General features: G+C 38.7%; 1 protein-coding gene across 4 annotated transcripts in view; it reads right to left on the bottom strand.

Annotated features, from left to right (window-relative positions):
• Positions 1-19,418, bottom strand: part of kiz (kizuna centrosomal protein) — a 55,001-nt gene that overhangs the window by 33,137 nt on the left and 2,446 nt on the right. For all 4 annotated transcript variants that reach the window (XM_061254456.1, XM_061254473.1, XM_061254465.1 and 1 more), the window contains 2 exons: positions 14,354-14,939; positions 13,649-13,970 (listed from right to left, as the gene is read on the bottom strand). In XM_061254456.1, coding sequence (XP_061110440.1) covers positions 13,649-13,970; positions 14,354-14,939 — 908 coding nt within the window. The remainder of the gene's footprint in view (positions 1-13,648; positions 13,971-14,353; positions 14,940-19,418) is intronic.

Raw genomic sequence — 19,418 nt, 5'->3', positions numbered from 1 at the left:
GAAGACTTCCTATTGAATCTGGGATTCCCTGACCTCAGTATGTGAATACTTGCTCTAACTTCCCCTACCACCACGAGACACAGGGATCATTCAAATCACATATTTTATTTTTATGACCTGGCAGACATGGAGAGGTGGATCCACAGGTGAATCATTTATATGCCAGGCATTTCGAGCATCTTTGCTCTTCACATTTAACGTATTGGAATGTCCTTCAAGATAGCGGATCTCGGTCAATTTCCAGGTCATGCAAGAACCAAGGAGATGAGGATGGATAAAATAACTACAATGAACCCACAGGGTCAGTTTATCTCCCAGAGGAAGTAGACACCCTTGTGATAGGCAAATAATTACAAGCACAAAAGGGGGTTCAAGCCATGTTGAACAAGTAGCAAAATACTTTCATCGCAGAATTTTTCCAACTTGAATGGAGTACTTGCTACAAAAAAAAAAAGGTTTTCAGTTCAGGGATGAGATGCATTTAAGGTCAATATTTTGTGTATATGCATAGTGCCAGAACGGCATAAAGGTAGGTTTTCAAAATGCATTCACTAATACATAAAAAATAACAAAAATGTTTTTCCCAACTGGGCCCCCCCCCCATTAGAAAAGCTAACATCCTGCAGTTACAAGAATATCCAATCTCACTGTTCTCATGATCTCAAGGCTCTTTGATGGGAGGAACATGCACCCACGCAGCTATATCATAGATGAAAGTAAGACATAATGAATATCATAAAAAGAAACCCACTGTATGCATTGAACTGCAAATCTACACACAGCTGATCAAATATGAGACCGTTTCGACTATATTTTCAGTAATATAGCATATGGGTCATTCTACGAAAACGTGCCATTTTATGTCCCTGACACAAAAACTACCTCATAAAGCAATATTAACAACAAAACATTTAAAAATTTAGTTGGTATCATTTGGTAAATAAACAGTCTTCATTTAAAAAATGTATACATTGATTTATTTCATGAACTTTAAAGACTTTTTGTGTTGTATATCTTGTAAACATTGTAAAAATAGCTAAAAATGGCTTGTCCCTGCGTAAAATATTTCTATTACAACAGGCTTTTAAGGAGGATGAAATCAAATTATCTGAAAACAAATTATACTTATGAAAAGCTTCAATTGTCAGTTAACCTATAATGCATGTATTTCATTCTTCACCTTTTTGGAATATTGAAAAAAAATAACATTTTAGTCCTGTCCCTGCGTTTTGCGTCAACCCTGTTACTTTGGATAAACACCCTCCTCAGGGACAATGGACTATCCCAAAAGTGACATAATTTTCAGGAAGTGATATCCTCTGCCTTTTATGAAGATGATGCCAAGCAGACAAGTAAGTGCTCCTCTCTTTTGATGGATTTTCATTGAGTTATGTTTAGTCTGACAGAAGGGGACAGTCATAGTGTGTCAATCTTGTTACCATGATATCATGTATTAAAAAGTTATTTCATGGAAAATTTAAATGTACATATAAACAAGCATATTAGCCTCTCTAGAATGCACACCATGTGGTGTCATTGTGTTAACCACATGGCTAGTAATGGCTGCCAAAAACATATTTCGTCAACCCTGTTACTGTCAACCCTGTTACTATTAACCCTTTCCCTGCCATGTCCCAATGTTTACTGTGTGTTCAAAACCAGAATTATTTATACAATACATAATTTTAAATAATATTTATACTACAAATAGCATGTTTTGTCCCTAAATGTGTTTGTTAGCCTATTAAACTGAAAGATATATATATAAATTCATATAGGTTATTGACCGCTGATGTGTATTGACCCCATCATCACATTAGGTTGTGAAACTGCTTCAAATTATAATATAAGTAACAATATGAAATAACCTATTGTGAACAAGAAAGGTGATTTCATATGCATTTGTATTTTACATGCTTTTGTTACGCTTTACCCCACATCAGTAGATTATTTAATCAGGGTTTCATTGTGTTGCAGGCAACATCGTGAGGGGCGTTTAAGATCAAAGAAGGAGAGAAAAAGGCTCTGACTTGAACTTGAGGAATCTGGCTTGGCCAGATTGTTGAACTTGCAGCTCAGTTTGTTAATGGGGAGGCTGCTCTGCTGTTTTTCATCAGAAATTCCTGGGAGATTATTTGAATTGACACTGATTGTATTTGAGAGGATGCATCAGATAGCATCATTTCATTTTGATGCAAATTATTTTAGTTTAAATTATTTCATAATTTTAATAAAATAACTGTTTTACATATATGTCTTCAGTGTCCTCATTCATTTCCATAATGTTCTATGCCAAATCCACTTACTACAGTCTAAAAACAAACTTGTCTCCTGAACAGGTATGCCACCGTCAATCCTGTTACTCTTATAATACTCTTATTTAATTAATAGAAATGAAAGTCAAATATACATAAACTCTTTTGAAATGTTAAGTAAAACATAACAATACCCCCCTTAAGTAGTTAGGATATGATTATAAACACATTACTTTGTTTTCATGATTTTTTCCAAAAAACTAAGATACAGTGACTGGGCAGATTGCACATGAGTCTATTCATCCATGTAAAAAAAACATATTCCTCATTATTTTAATTTATAAACACTGTTAATGTAAACAGGGATGATGTATCTTTCATAATATACCAGATTTATTATAAGTATGACTTCAAATAATTTTAAATACAATTTGATGTGTGTAACAGGGTTGACAAAACACACTCGTGCATGTTGATTAATTTAAGAAAATAAATAAGTAAGATAGCCTGAGATGGCACCACATATTTTTCTGACAGGTAAGGGTCTACTTAATCCAAATAAATCCTTAAACACAACAAAAACAATACTTTGAAAATCTGATTTTCAGAATGCAAAATGTCTTTCGTAGAATGACCCATATGTTTACTTCTTAAAGTAATAACTGAAAAGTATGGATATTGGATGGCATCCACACAATATGTAGCATTTTCAAATTTTCTACTTCGCCCTGACACTAGATGCAACCTCTCAGATTGTAGTGTTGTCTCTGGAATTAAAGTCACAGAGAACATACGGTATACATGTAACCCCCACTTAAACATCTTTTGTAATTTACCATCTAATTTGAATAATGCAGGAAATATAAAATGTGAGAATACTTTAGCTGAGACCAATTAATCATGAAAAGTATCAACAGCATATTCCTCACACAAGGGTTTGCAAAAGACCTGCTAATGTTAGTCTGTGAACGACTGTATCTTTGCATCGTCCTTCCCTGGCACACTTAGTTGACTAGATACCTAGCATAATTAAGATCATGTTGTTCAGAAAACATAACCAAAAGTCGTCAAATACTGAGATGAATAATGCAGGCCTTATACCACATCTGTTGGGCCAAAATATACTGTAAGTGGTCCGTATTTTTCAAATCAAATGTTAATCTTTTCAGGGTTCTATTACTTCTTACTTTTTAACATTGACATGAAGGTACTTGTGACTGGACAAATATTAATCGCCAAGGTCGTCTATTATAATTGCAACAGTTTCTTGCAAGTGTGCCATCATGCAATGGATAGTTTAATCGTCTTAACCCAGTGGATCTTTTTCTTCATTTTTGTTTCCCACACTGGTCTTATTTAGAAACTAAACCTATACAAAAAGTAATTCTATGTCATGCGTGTCACAACTACACCAAAGTGAGCTATTATTGATTTGTTTGCATTTTGATAAAGCATTGGTGGTTATTTGAGATTGTAAATCAACCTCTGTACGCATGATAAATTGGAACAACTGTCCAACTTTTCGACCATGCCGTATGTATACACGTAAATTAGAATTAACCGATTGCCTTTCCTGTACACATCAGCATAAGTTTTGGCCTTGAGAAATTCTTATTGGTCCACCTACAGTAAACAATGAATGTAATACTCCCTCAGTTAAGAAAGCATTCAATGGTCTGCTCAGCACCAGGGGGTGTTTGGGGTATTTCTAGATACTTTTAATTCTGCTGTTCCGAAATGAGAAATGTATATCAGACGCATGAGGATTTTGAGAACTCTCTTTCTTGTGTATTAAGCTCTGGGTGGCCCTCAATGAACCCCCCCACCCCCCTGAAAAAACCCAGCAGAGATGCTGAGCCCCCCAACATAAAAGAAAAAAAAAAGAATTTATGACAATCTGTAATGGGCATGGGGTTGGGGGGGTCAGAGGTCAACAAACAATTGGTCCTTCTCTTTTGCAGGTTGTTTCCTGGTAACATCCTGATTAAGCTGGCAGCTTGAATTATATCCATGACATTCTGTAGTGCACAATCCATCTGCGCTAAGTCCTCTTCAATGCAGCTGAAGTAGCATGGGCAAAAGCGCTGCCTTTTTTTCCCTCTAGCGTGGGCCTTGAAATAGTCATCATCTTTCTCTCCACTTTATTTGTCAGTGCTCTTCAAAAAAAGACCTTTAAAGAAAAAAAAAAAAGTGACTGTTCCATGCATCATGGCCATGGTTTGGGTTTAGGGCTGCATGTTTTTCGCTACGTGTTTCACCTGCGTGTTTGGTTCAACAGCATGAGTCCATCCACCCCCAACCCCACCCCACTGCCCCCAACCAAAAGGAACCCCAACTATTTTGACACTGAAAAATACAACAGGAGGACCTAATACATTAGTAAAGTGACACCACTGGTTTCCAAATTCCATTTGAGAAACTGGGCAAAGGTTACCTCAAAAACAGACGCAAGGTAACAGAAATGCATTTGTGCGACGCTGGCAGCTTGAGCACAAGTATATTTTATACGCCTGGCTTCTCCAGCCATTATTCTCTTAGTGAATCCCTCTGACATCTGCACACAGGCCGCCTCAGACCTCGTATCAGTGTCCGTCTCTCAAATGCAGAGGCACCCATATGTCATCAGTGAGCAGTACTACTGATATCAAGCTACAATGACAATAATAAAAGTAAGGATTAGCAGTTACAGCGTGGTTACATTTCTAAACAAACATAAAATAGTATTTGTTGGAAATGTGCAAAGGGGGATTGCCAATGATAAAAAAAAAATTGACTCCAGACAAATCCATTTTGCAGTGGTGAAGGGCCAGTTGTCAAGCAGCTCTTCGTTGTGATTACGGATAACATTACAGTTATTTTGTAATAGGCTGGGATGGATAAAGACTCAAAGTCTCATGTGCGCACACTGTCAGTTCAAAGATAATAAGCATTTTGCTCATTTTTTTACTGAATTGTGGCTTACAGTAGCTGATCATGATATTTCAGAGATCTCCAAAACCATCACAAGACATTCAGTGGGATTGGCATTTGACAGTAAATCACCGGAAAACAGTGAGCTACTGTATGTTACACACTTATTCTCTTGCAACAAACAGGGTTCAACAATAACATGTGCCTGCTTGCACAGGGCAAGCAAAACCAGGTATTGGAAGTGCACTGCCATGTACAGAGTTGGGAAACTGATATTGCAGGACTAAATCGCAATTCAGTTTGTTGAAACTTTGTTTGCCAGCACAAAGCTTGAATTGCATGTGAGAAGCAAGAAAGGTGATGGGGCAAGGGTATCTCCTTGTTTAGAGACCACTGACCAATCATAAAATCAGAATGTTAACCCCTTTGTGAAGACTCCAAAGTAGTACAAATACAAAACAAAGTGAGTGAAAAGGCAAAAACGATGTTATTTTGCAAATAAATAATGAGAATCAAATTTAACAGGTAAACCTATATAGGGCTACATAGATATTTAAGCATAGAGCTTAAAATATCTAGGGGCCCAAAAACCTATCCAAAACCACTCTGATGATGGTCCGAAGAAAATGCTTTTTGTCCATCGTAAAGCATATAATTTTACCCTCATACTGGTTTAAGATGAAACATTGATAAAATATGTGACACTGTGGTATAAACACATACCTAAACATGGAATCATTCATCCATGTTTTCAGTACTCTAAAGTATAAAATATTTTGTTGTGAGGGGATTGAGTGTATGAATTCTAACAAAGGATGCCACAATGAGCTAGGACTCTCGCTATAGCACTTTCCTGCTGAAGCACGCTTATACTCAGCAACAGCTACTTAGCCCTAATACAAGCATGCCTAGCATTATTAGCTAAGCATACCAGCTGTCTATTACGGCCAATGCACAAAAATATGTAAATAATTAAAATGTTACAAGCAGTAATGTGTACATATTTGCCATGTTCGCATTATCCTTGAGTTCATATTTCCTCATCTGCTTCCAATTCACTCGCCCAAATCAATGTCAACATGGCTAGGATTGCTAAATTGGCAAAAATAGCCTTTTTTTTATCCAATTTCTGAAGAAAAGAAAGACCTGCATGCCAGTATATCATTGCAGAACTTCGTAGATGACCGTGTAATTCCTTAGTGAAAAAAACATCCAGGGGCTTACGCTCAGCCTCAAGTCGCAGCTCTAATTTTACAATTGTAGAAGCCATATGCTGCCCACAGCTAGCTAACAGAGCTCTCAATTAAACAGAATGAACTGAAAAGATTTTACCATAGCATAAATAGCAACTGGGGTGTAATGCGCGGGCGATGTAAATGGCTACCCCCAGCTTGTTTTTTGTTTTTTTTGTTTTTTTAAACGGATTATTCAAGACAATAAATGTCCACTGAATCTCGAAAGGGACACTGAGATGTGCAAAACAATGGTCGCACATTTTCATGTTTTCACTTAGTAATGAAACTGGAAAATATTGTTTGTTGCTTCCTCTCATAGTTTGGTTGCAGGAGCACAGAATGTCTGATTTGAGCAGTCCCATTTTTCTAATGAATGTGGACTTGTAGTATTAGCCCATTGGTACAGCAGTCTCTTGACCAATACGCCAAAAAAGTGCAGCACCACTGACATAATAACATACATAGCAGCTACCTGGAGACAAAAGTCCAAATACAATGGCACTTCATGTTAGTTCATATGACATCTAAACTTTAAGGTTAAACTAAGTTTGCACAGCAAACTGGCATAAAGTTCATGGAATATAAATGCATGTCAGGTAAGTCAATTAACAATCGTCACAGCCTTTATTGACTCACCTCATTAACCATGCCAATGTTAGCATAATGCCACTAGACAACTGGCTAAAAAAACATGTTGATAGCGAACAACACAGCAACATTAGCAAGCAGCGGGTCTACAGATACAAAAAAAAAAAAAAAAGAAACTTGCAACTTGCTTCTTGGTCTCATAATCACAAAGACTTGCTTGACAATATGCGACATGGGCATTACTAACATGAATCCAATTTAGAGCTATGTCAATAGATATATTACTCACTGCCTGCCACATTTTATTTGCACTTTGCATCCATTTTTAAATCAGGTTTTACCATGCACTACATAAACCATACGGTCAAAGCATCACATAGGTCTTAAATGTACAACGTGTTACTGATTACTGAACGTTTGTCAATTTTCATGTGAAATTCAACAATATAACAAGGCTTCATTACGACATCTCTTAACATCAATAGTCTGAGTTATGGGCCTACGTCTCCAGACAAAAGGATGGATTCGGGGGCAGTTATTGAAAGGGGCCAAGAAACCCAGGGGCTCGTCATGCAGCACTCTGGCTTGCACCACAAGGAAGTCACAATGGAAAAAGCTAATGAATTTCATTGCCTCGCTACCGCCTTCCCCTCAGCACCCTACACCCACCCACCCACCCTGAGCTCAATAGAATGAGTGATATAAATGTTAACCTTGACCATGACAGAGTGGCATACTGTGAAGCTGCAGCGCAGGCAGGGCCAGATTCACAAGGCTTTACATCAAAGCCCCGGGCCTCCACACACAGTGCCGGTGACAACGAGGAGCTCAGTGCTCTCCTAAAAGAGTGGCTTAAAGGTCACACTTTCACATTTATGCCCACTGGTACATGATGACGTTGTAAAGTCTTAATACAAATCATTTTCCAGGAAGTGGATGGAAAAATGACAAAACTTTGGCGTGAAAATACACTAACAACTGCATTCATTCATTAAAATAATGAAACTCAAGACCCTCAAACCTAATTTTCAGAAAGTAAATATAGGCCTACAATAACAAAAAATAAACTCAGCATTTCCTGAATGAACTCAAAAAATGAACTCAAAAACACACATAAGGTGGCTCAACACATAGAGAACACTAATCCCTGAAATCCGCTATTTTTTATCATATTTACTAGAGGTGAATGAGTACTGTATTATCTGTATCTGTATCCGTTCAACCAACTATATCATGGTCTGTGGGCGTACTTGTAAGTGGCGTGACATAACCTGGAAGTGGGCGGGGTTTTGTCCGGCAGCCGTCTGATCAGTCCAAACGTATGGCTACTTCTGACTTTCACCTTTACAAAGAATAGTTTAAAGTTTTAAATTGCAAAAGAATAAAAGGAAGGTCAGGGCAAAAGGCCCCAAAACGCCAAGAACATAAGAAGAAAGCCAATCCATATGGAAGTCACAGGATGAAAGGAAGAACTGGCACATCTAAGTAAAAAGAGAGCAAACCAACTATTTATGGAACAGCCTCAGAATTAACTCTGCAGTTTATTTGTGCCCTGTAGTCCCTAACCTGCATGTCTTTGGACTGTGGGAGGAAACCGGAGTACCTGGAGGAAGCCCACACAGACACGAAACAAGGAGAACATACCAACACCACAGAGGCCTGGGCGGGGCTTGAACCAGGGACCTTCTTGTGAAAATGCAACAGCGAAATGGCGACATGCATCAGAGTTGCTTGAAACACGTTATTACCTAACGTACAGGAGGCTACTACAACTTTCACGATTGCAGAATTCCGGTACATAGTTTACCTGGCTAACACCCACGAAAGAAAAATACTTAAACGACAGGTCCAATAGACTTCCATGATTAAACAAATACTTGCCTGTTGTCCGTATTGACGTTACAATGCAAAATATCCCCAGGCCAGGTTCGTTTTACTGCCTCTCCTCCAAAAGCCAGCTCAGAGAAGAGTTTTGACATAATAATTATTTAGAAGAACCTGGTGATTCATTTCAAGAAATGTCTGGGCAGCTGTGTTGACGGTTGACAGTTTCTGCTGGGTGGATTGTTACCATTTAATTATTTTATTTAAATTTACAGCAATCTCTGTAAATTTAACAGAGCTTCTACAGGATATATGACGGAAAACCGCAGAGGAAAATAAAATAAAATAAAAGGAGCTGAAGTGTTTCTTTTATATTTGTATCAATGCACAAGGGAAAGGGCAAAAAGGGAGAGATGGCAACTGTGATCTGCGAGCCACAGACATGGTAAACGGTTTGCCTGTGTTGCTCGCATTAGTCTACAGCACCTTGCATGCTGAAATTAGTTGAAGGGACACACTGGGTAACTAATTGCAAAATTATGTTTTGATAAACACTTGTTTGTTCACTGTGCAATGTATTCAGTAAGTTTCAGTTTTGTTGATCTTTCTGAAGTGCGACCTCGATCGGATCAGCACCATGGCACTGTCTAATTTCAAATGGTAAAGTTGGCTACTTAATACTGGCCTAGACGCAATAGTATGAAGTTTGTCAACCACTCCTTACTGATGTACAGCTACTGCAGCCAATTAAAATAAATAAATGAATAAATAAAATATGCCAATTCATTACGGATAATAATCCAATAATAATAATCCAATTGCTTGTATAGCGCTCGTGTTCAGAGAAATGAACAATTAATTCTACTCGATACTCATTTCGTCCAGGTACTTGGATCACCCCTAATATCCTTTCTCCTTCCTCATTCTCACAGTTTTTTTCTCCTTTACTGCATTTTGCCTTATACTCAGATAAAACATAAATTTATGTATGCAACATTAAAATAATAACAGTAGTGACCCCGCAAACATGTCCATATTAATCTATTGCAAGCTAGCTAACTAAGAGTCTAAAAAAAACTAACTATAAATTATTACTGTTATAATTATTTTATCCTCTGATAAAATGCAAATGTCTCCACGAATAGCGTTATATGAATGGAATGTTGACACACAAGGTTGGAGAGCTGGCTAGAACAACACATAATAGTGTGTGCATCAACACGATTATTTTCAGGTTTATGATTCTTACATTTTGCTAATGGTGTTTTTAGTACTTTCTGGCCTTCTAAGAAAGCTAGCATAACACCAGATATGTATGATAAGTGGTAATCTTTGATGTTATAAGTACTGTAAACAAATAAACAAAGGTTCAAACACATTCAAACTAATATGTTTTTAAACGGTACTTATTCGAAGTGCAGCCTTTGGTCAAAGTGACAGTCCTAGTTTGCAATGGCCAAATCATGGACGTTTATTCTAAATTCAAATTTCTTATCAGTTACCTGGTTCTTGAAATTTTGGATCCAGTTCTAATTTGGAACCGGTTCTCAGTTCCCAACCATACCTGTAACAGAAGAAACGAAGATCTTGGGGCAGCCTGTAGCGTAGTGGTTAAGGTACATGACTGAGTCCCGCAAGTCAGTGGCTTGATCCCCGATATAGCCATGAAAAGTTCTGCACAGCTGTTGGACCCTTAAGCAAGGCCCTTAAACCCACATTGCTCCAGGGGGATTGCCTCCTGCTTAATCTAATCAACAGTAAGTCGCTTTGAATAAAAGCGTCAACCAAATAATATGTAATGTATTGTAATGTAATCTCAGGGGGGAATTTCACTGCTGCAGCAACCCTCTGTGTGCCCTCTGTAGGACTGGGTTGCACCTGCTGAAGGCTACTTCAGTTCAAATGTAGCCTAGTTATAACTTAAATCCCTACTAATACTCTGATTTACACATTACTAATATAAAAGCAAGACACCACAATAGTTACAACGTAACTAACAACTAGTCAAACTAACTAACTAAATTGTCTACATCTACACTCATCAGGTGTAAAACATAATTTATTTTCTGCACACAGAATTGTTCCACTTGTAATCAAATAGAGGTAAACTGTGAGGAGATAATATTTTCTCTTACTAGGCTAATGACTTTATGCTTCAAACCAGTTTGGGTAAAACCAGTTGGGATATACAAGTAATCATGGTGCCACAACATTTATTAGCTGATTTTGTAGTAAAGTACCTCGTAGCTAGTTACTTAGCCTCTAGTTTGGACTTGATCTGGCCCTGGAATTTCTCAGCTCACTGGCTCATGCTAGCTTGAATATGAGGAAGTTATATGACAGAAAGCTTTAATCGTAAACTTACCAGTGACAAAGTGATCCGAACAAACTCACAAAAACACATGCATTTGTATGGACTGGTTGTCTTTCAGCATAGCAAATGAGGCAAGGTCACATGATTTGTGACAGGTATTAAGAACGATCCACTGATTAAACTGAGGAATAAGTGAGTTTTTATTTCAGCTTGTCTTTAAAGAAAAGACCAAAAAATAAAACTCACTAAAATATTTTGGGATATTTCAGTCTGCGAGCTCCAGTATATCAAATTCCAACATGCTCTGCTGAATCAGGTCCAATTGTGCAATAAATGCCAACTGAATGATAATAGAAAACACAATTACATTATTCAATCAATTTAATTAAGGGGATGAGTCTACAGATAGCATATTTTCATGAACAGAAATTGAATAAATAAATAAACAGCAAATGTCAGAAAATTGTTCATATGCAATACAGATCTTTTCCCGCTTGGAAAGATCAGTCAAAAACAAAGCACCCGCACCCACCCACGCACGCACGCACGCACCCCACTGGCTGTGGCAATTATAACCAATTTTCAACCAATGAGCTTGAATTAATGTACAGCTATACAATGTTTTCGTATAGAGTGTCGGTCTGTCAACAAAACCCAAATTTAAGGACTATAAACAGAGGGTGAGTCAACATGTCAGGGAACCTTTATCAATGATAGGAAGGGTTTTACAATGGTCTTGTAACAATGTTTTAACACAAAAATCTTACTTATTATACATTTAACTAAACCATATGGCAAAAAAACCTGCAGCCAGCAGTTACGTTACGTTACCACCATATCATCAACATGTACTGTGCTGGATCCAGTTGTGTAAGGAAAGACAAACTGCCATGCCCTGTCCATTCATCACACCCCCACCGTTGTCAAAAATACAGATTTTTAAGTAAATATCAATACTGAATTCCTTGAAATGATGCAATACCCGTATACCAAAGAACCAGCTGCAACATTTTCTAAAAAAGAACAGGACTACTTAACCAATGGAAAAGGCAAGATAAATTCAGGTTATTTGCTCCAATGGCTGACTACATGCAGAAAAATGTATACGTGGGATGTTAGCTGTTGCAAACATCTCCCATATCTCCAAGCACTTCCTTTCTCTCTGCTATTCAGCCATCAGGTGGGTCAACACTGCAGTTAATCCTGCTGGTCAACCATGTGTCTGCCTGTTGGCACCACGATAGTCAGCATCACAAGGAGCAAGTCACTGTTATAAAGATAAGCGTTTGAGGAGGACACTGACCCAGGAAGCCCACAACTAATTAATTCTAACCCCCATTTTACAACGCATGCTGTCGGGCTGCTGCACAGGAACTGCAAGTAGCCAAAATTAATGGTAGCAGATTTACACCAAATTCATATGCAGCACTTTGCCAATGCAGCACAGGCAGACTCATCTGTTTGTTTTACGCATCTATTTTTGCTGCATGTTTAAACATGTTTAAAACGCTGTGTATACATGATCTGATTTAGTTTTTATCATAATATGACTTCCTTAAATCCCGCAAATGGTTTGGCATTGAAAATATGCCAAACTAACATCAAAACTAGCGATGCACCAATATGTCGGTAGCGAATCGGAATCGGCCAATTTAAGCTTTAAAACGGATTGTATTTTCTGCGACAGATAATTGAAACTGATTGTGTAATAGGCTACACAAAATATTAGCCAAGTGTTTAAATTGGCCATTTCGTTCCCAAGAGGGGGCCCTCCTTCATCAGCCAAAAAAGTCCTGGGGAGTACCGTTATGTGCACATCAGCCAAAAGTCAGCCGCGTGGAATTTCTTTGAATTGCTGTTAATTTCTTAATAAAAGTCCAGTTAAGGGGATGGTACTATAAGGACAACAAAAAAAAGTTCCTTTATTTTCCTCCTTGAATTAAATTGCAGCATCATGTATTATTGGAAGTGTGTTGCAATTACATTGCCTCTGACATTCATGATACCACTTGATTATCTGTGTAGGCATGTCTGAAATGCTTAAGCTCTTCTGTCTGAATTCGTACCAAAATTCTATTGGTGGGGGGAAATCAGAAATCGGTATCAGCCTTAAAAAACCATGTCAGTACATCCCTAATCAAACATTATTGCTACTGTCATTAATTAGGTTTATACAGCCTACACACTATATAACTATACAGGACTGGAGTCGGTGTAAAATATGGTGCGGCTTGCTGTTCTGCATCATACGTGCTGGATACGCACCACAGGCGGTAAAACGGGGGTAACATTGATAGGGAAAAATCATGAAGCAGACAAATTAAAACTATTCTCAATAATACTGGCCAGTATTCACAAGAAAAGTCATGTAAGCAACACTTAGCCTCTTACCATTGCATTGACAGCCCTTTAAAAATAGGAATTTGCTTTTTCACCTTCATAAAAACAGGTTTACAAAAGGTGCTTTTATATGTTTTTGATCCATTTTATAGTTCAATTCACCAAACGCACTCAATACTCACATTGGCGCGAACGCTTTTGATGTCGATGCCATTTTGCCGTGCCGTGATTCTCGGCCATCCTCAGACTCTTCCATGTCCTTTGACCCCGCTCCTGCGTTGGTGTGATGGTAGTCTGCAGCCGTCGTGGGTTTGTCGCCTCTCTCGGTCGAGCTCCCGGGTCTGCTGGTCTTTAAGCTGCGGGCACTTGAGAGGGCCGAGTCCTCCTGAAACCCAGCCAGGTCTTTGCCCTCGCTCGTGGAGAGAGGAAGGTCGCTTCCTGAGCTGAGAGTGAGGTCCACGCTCTTTTCAGCGCTCAGACTCAGAAGGCTATGGCTCTCGCTGTCTGAAACACAAGCCGCACAAGTTTCTTTTATTTAACTTTTATTTCACAAGGTTGTCTCGATGAGATAGAATCTCTTTTTCACGAGAGGCCTGGTCCAAGAAGTAGCAGCGTCAGCAGCAATGTTACTAAACATACAAAATTACATACAAATATGCATATTCATATTAAGAATCAGAGCAGGGTTTGAGCCCAGGTCTGGAACATTCAGTCCAGGACTAGACCAAACCCCTACTCATGAAGTCACCTCAAGAGCTGTTCCAGCCAGAGCAGACTGTGGAACTTAGCAGGCAGCAAATATTTGCCTCGGGGCTTCCAATAGTTACAGCTGTCTAGACAAAATGAACAATCTAGTGAAGATATTTTTTTACGGAACAAACACAAACCTAGAGCATCTTGCCGTTTTCCTCCAGATTCCTCAAATTCAGGAGAGGACACCCGAGAGGTACATTCGCCATCTCCTGCCGTGACTCCCTCATCCAAGACACCCCCTGGAACACGTTCGGCAGGTGGCGTCCTGACCCCCTCCTGACGGACACCCACCGTGGGTGATGTTTCTTCGCCATACGTGGTCGTGCGGGTTGAAAATGGCTCAGGGCCTACAAGCGGCCTGGAGCCCGGCGATACCGAGTTGAGTGAGGCCGGTGCACCAGCCACGATTCCGGCATCTTCCGGGCGAGCGGGGGAGTCGGCAACGGCCGAGGAGTCGTCGGACAAATGCGGGGGGCCTTTGGTGCCCTTCCTCGAAAGTTGCCGGTTCTTTAATCTGCCGCTTTCCAACTGCTCTGGAGGACAGGAGAAGCCATCAGGCTCAGTGCTGAATGGCTGAATTGAGGTTGCCCTAGTGCCCTCAGCCTCCACTGGCGGAGATCTGGAAGTCTGGCGTCCCATGAAGATGGTGGTAGGCTGGTAGAGACCCTCGGCATGATGTGAGGAGCAGTTACTGGCTGCAGGTCCTTGTAACACCATTCCCTGACGAGAGAACAATTTAATGCGTTTAGGTGGGGGGGGAAAAACTGGTGAGACATTCCCTATACAAATTAGTATTAGTAGAAAGTTCAAAAAGGTTCAAACTGGGAGGAATACCTGAGCATTTATCTTGTATTCTAGTCTCAGTAATTGTTTTAGTATGCGTAAGATCAGAAAATACATCTCAGTTCAAGCCACTAATAATACCTGTCATCGATAAATATAATTGAACGAGAAATGCTACAATGGCTGAGCAATGGGTAATGCGATAATTTCATAGTAGAATATAATTGGCATCATTGATATAATAGTTTGGCAAATAAATAGTAAATGGCAAATAAATAGTAAGAAAACATGAAACAGTCAAGGACATCCTTCACTATAGGCTATGTTATATTTTGTTAATGCTAGCTTTATCAGACATGCATTCTCCACACTTTATCCAATTGCTTTAGCTTACAAATATTTTGCCTATTCTCCTACATACAAGCTAAATATCTGCTAAAATTCAACACTCACTACACCGGTTACAGTGCTCCTTATGCAGCTCAACAGTGTTTGAAAGTGTCACTTTTTCAGTTAAAGGACATCTCTAGTCTATGTGGGTCAAGGTTGGATTTCATTTTTTTTAAAACCACCTTTCAGAAGAATGTTACAAGATCAATGTTTTAACTTTTAATCTTATTAACAATCCTTTACGTAAGTTCTGATTTATGTCTGCTGTGGCACCGAGGGGGAGAAAAAACCCCCTAAAAAAAACCTTCCACCCAACATAATAACAAAAAGCAGAGCTTCTGTTTCTTTTCTGATAAGAGTCTTAAATACCAAACAGTTAGCTGCTTAATAACATTCACTGTAAACCATGCAGTCTGCCCACCAGATCCACAAAGTAGGTAAAAAAAAAAAAAATGAAAAAAAAGAGGAAAAGTTAATTTCTTGGCTGAGTGATTCCATCGGTGGCTGCAGGGCAATGTAGAAAGTGTTTCACTAAAGTAGCAATTGATTCTTCTATCAATCTGTGGCACGCGCGTGCTCTTCCAAGGAATGTATTAAATATGAAAATCATATCCCGTTATCATCTGTTTCCAGCTTTCAGCCCGGTAAGCTTTCCTTAATGAATGCTGCAGCCTTGGGGACATGCACACTGCCAGCAATGGGCTGTATGCATAATGGAGTGATGGTACCGGTTTGCTCATTACAATATCGGCAAGCTGAGGGGGGTTTTCGCTCCTAGTCACAAGTGACTGCTCTAGACAGCATGCTCCAAGTTATTATGAGATGTCTTCGACATTTCATCTAAAAGAGCTTTAGCTGCTTTAAGTGAAGGAATAAGCAGCTATGGGCTTGAACTACATCATTTACACAGATGCAACAGCCGGGATTAGACACCTGCATTATTACAGATACACACTAAAAACCTATTTTTTTGGGAAAGGGGGACAGGGGGGTTGACTAAAGATTGCTCTGCATTAACTTTGACTTTTTTTGTTTATTATAAGCTGAGAAAAATGCATAGTGCAAAAGAGCAAAGATTTGCTGTCGTTCTTTGTTTTTGTGTCCAAATTACCGGACAAAATAACGAACGATATTCTTGGGGGGGAATTTAATGCAACAGTCACAGATTCCAAAAAAACATACTGTCTACAGAAGGTCAAAAGTAGTCACATTGCAAAACCCCCCCCAAAAAAAACAATACTTAAATAAATCATCCAAATTTAGTTTTTTGTGTTCTCAGGGTGAAAACACACAAGCACATGGTCGCCAAAATGCTTCATACTGCAGGACACTTTAACTGCCAAACTTTTGAAAGGGAAATACGCTCCTTAATGTTCAAAGACAATCACACAAGGGGTCTTCTAAGTACAATTGATTGCGTGCATCGTTTAAGAATGCCTCGTGCTTAATAGCAGTTCCTGGATTCAAAATGGAGAACATTAAGTATAGCTTGCTCCCATGACAAAGCTATTTTTATAATACAGCACATGAACATTCAGTGAGTTTAGGTCACATTCTCTGTGATATCCGTCTCTTGCTCTTTACGATTCTTCCTTCCACTTCTTCAGCTCGAATATCCCAGTTAATTTTCATATTAAATATTTGCCACTTGCAAACATTTACAACAGAACTATGATCGAAGAAACACAGTAATATGACTGTATGTTCATAGTCATTTTACTCTCCTTGATATTCCAAATGAAGTTAAATGATCATTCTGCTTGGTTCACTGAATAGGACAGGTATAAAAAAAATTAAAAAAAACTATCATTAAACAGAAAAAGGTTATTTTCTTTTTCTGCAATGTTTTCTACATTCTCATAAAACACAGATGACAGACGGGCAAGGATATTTTCCTACAAACAATTTTTTTAATTCATTCCTTAACATTTATTTTCAAAGGAATGCTTGCTAGTAGAGTCCTTGATAAATGGCAGGTGTCTTGGAGCCAATCGCAATGACAATGGAAAAAGCCAACTAGCTAACAGACAAAGAAAAAAAAAAACATTATAAATAGAAAATGTGTGAGATTCACTGTGGTCAAATCTGAGGCATCATGGGTATTCCCCACTGAGTTGCCTACACATCGACTGCCAGCACTTTTAATCAATTATCTGAGTAGCCAGACTGGCTGTCCTAATCCCAACTCCAATTAAACAGTGTAATGGCACAGTTAAAGGCAGTGGGATTAACTCCAACACACCATGCCATTTATCAAGGACAGTACTAACAAGTGCAATTAAGTGCTGCATTTATTAGAATTGCAAAATGTTATTTATTTGCACTGTTTCATCAGCAAATAACAATAATACATTACTACTGAATGTATGCTTATATTTGTTAATACAGGGATGCTACGGTTGAAAAAAAGAAAGAATTCCAGGAATGTATTTAGCCTGAGCAAGATATTAGTTTTTTATTTATTTATTTTTTTCTTTAAAGCTTGCATCTACTAGTAAATGATGTCAATACTGCATACACAAAAAAGTTCAAATTTCAGTTAATGCAGTGAAAAATACATTCAGAAAATAACTGAAGATTTCAACTGATACTGCATGTTGCAAAGCAGATATATAGGCCATATTAGTATGTATTGTTTTCTCATTTCTATAAATGCTATGCCATAAAAAATAGTATATATTAATAGTGACAATGGAAAAGGCCAACAAGATAACAGTCTTAGAAAAAAAAAAAAAAAAACTTATTCTGTGTGGCACTTCAATTAGTCTGTATTGGCCAATTAATTTGGTAGGACATAATTAACTGATTCTATAAATCAGATATAAAGATTTTGAGCACCATTATTCAGTACTGAGTGATGATCTGACTGCATAATGACATATTATAAGTCCACCATTGTTCTTTCCATTTTCGTAAATGTAAAATTGCTACATTATTCTGTTGCTACACACAGAAAATGAGTGCTAATTATCTTAGAATTAATGGAATTTTGATTATTTTTCTAATACGGATCAGGAAACAGCAGCATGAACTCAATGTAATAACGAGTGTTTCCCCACATACCGGGGGAACCTGTGCGTTTATTTAAACGGAGCAATGCCCACAGTGACAACTGTTCAGATTCTAAACTGGAGAACAGAGACAAGAAAGAGGGAAAAATATGTTGAATCCACTATCATTAAGTAAAAAGCTGAGGCTACTATCTCACACCAGATTTTTGTCAAAATTAGTCGCAAACAGAACCATCTTCATTAATATCAACAAAACAAATGAATAAAAGAGTCCGATAAGCACTTAAGTGATTTTTTCTACTTATTTAGCATTGCACTTCAATCCTTCAAGCACACGGACATACCATCTGTACTCCTTTGATATCGCTTGCTTCATTCATGTTCAAAATATACGCAACGTATAACCATTCAAGAAACATAATGAAAAGTAGTTATTTTGCAGCAAAGCTCCTAAATTTCATTCCTGGGCTGCACGGTACACACCTTCACCCACGAATACTGCATTCATTGCTGGGGCATTGCATTTCTTACAAAAGGTTACCGAACAGTTTGCATGGCAACAGCCGCTTGACTGAGAATTGATTTTTGAGCGCGGACTTTCCCTGTGCGGCTGAGCAGCGCGCCATTCCAGGGAAGAAGAAAAAAAAACACATCCTGAGAGGAATGTCTCGTCACGTCAGTGTAAACAGAGCTGGGTAAGAGGGCTGCATTCACGGCCGCCGCGAACGCACCAGGAAGCAGCGTGGAACAGCTCCGAGTCCACGGCCATTCACACCGCGGCCTTTATTATGCTGGAAGCACCGAGGCTCTCTGTGGCCAGCTGCCAGTACTGCCCTCCTCTTCCCTTTACCCACAACCTGTGCTCTTGAGGTTGGATAAGTGCCTTCTACTCAGATTTTGAAGTTTAAAACAATGAAACAGAGGCAGGAGGGCAAAGGAGCAGTCGAGCAGTTTGCACTGCGCTGCAAAATCAAAAGAGCGTCTGCTAAACAAATGCATGTAAAAATGCGGCAAT

The sequence above is a fragment of the Conger conger genome, chromosome 1 (assembly GCF_963514075.1).
Source record: "Conger conger chromosome 1, fConCon1.1, whole genome shotgun sequence".
Taxonomy (NCBI): domain Eukaryota; kingdom Metazoa; phylum Chordata; class Actinopteri; order Anguilliformes; family Congridae; genus Conger; species Conger conger.
Note: the sequence above shows the minus strand (reverse complement) of the source record. Positions and strands in the feature narration are given on the sequence as shown.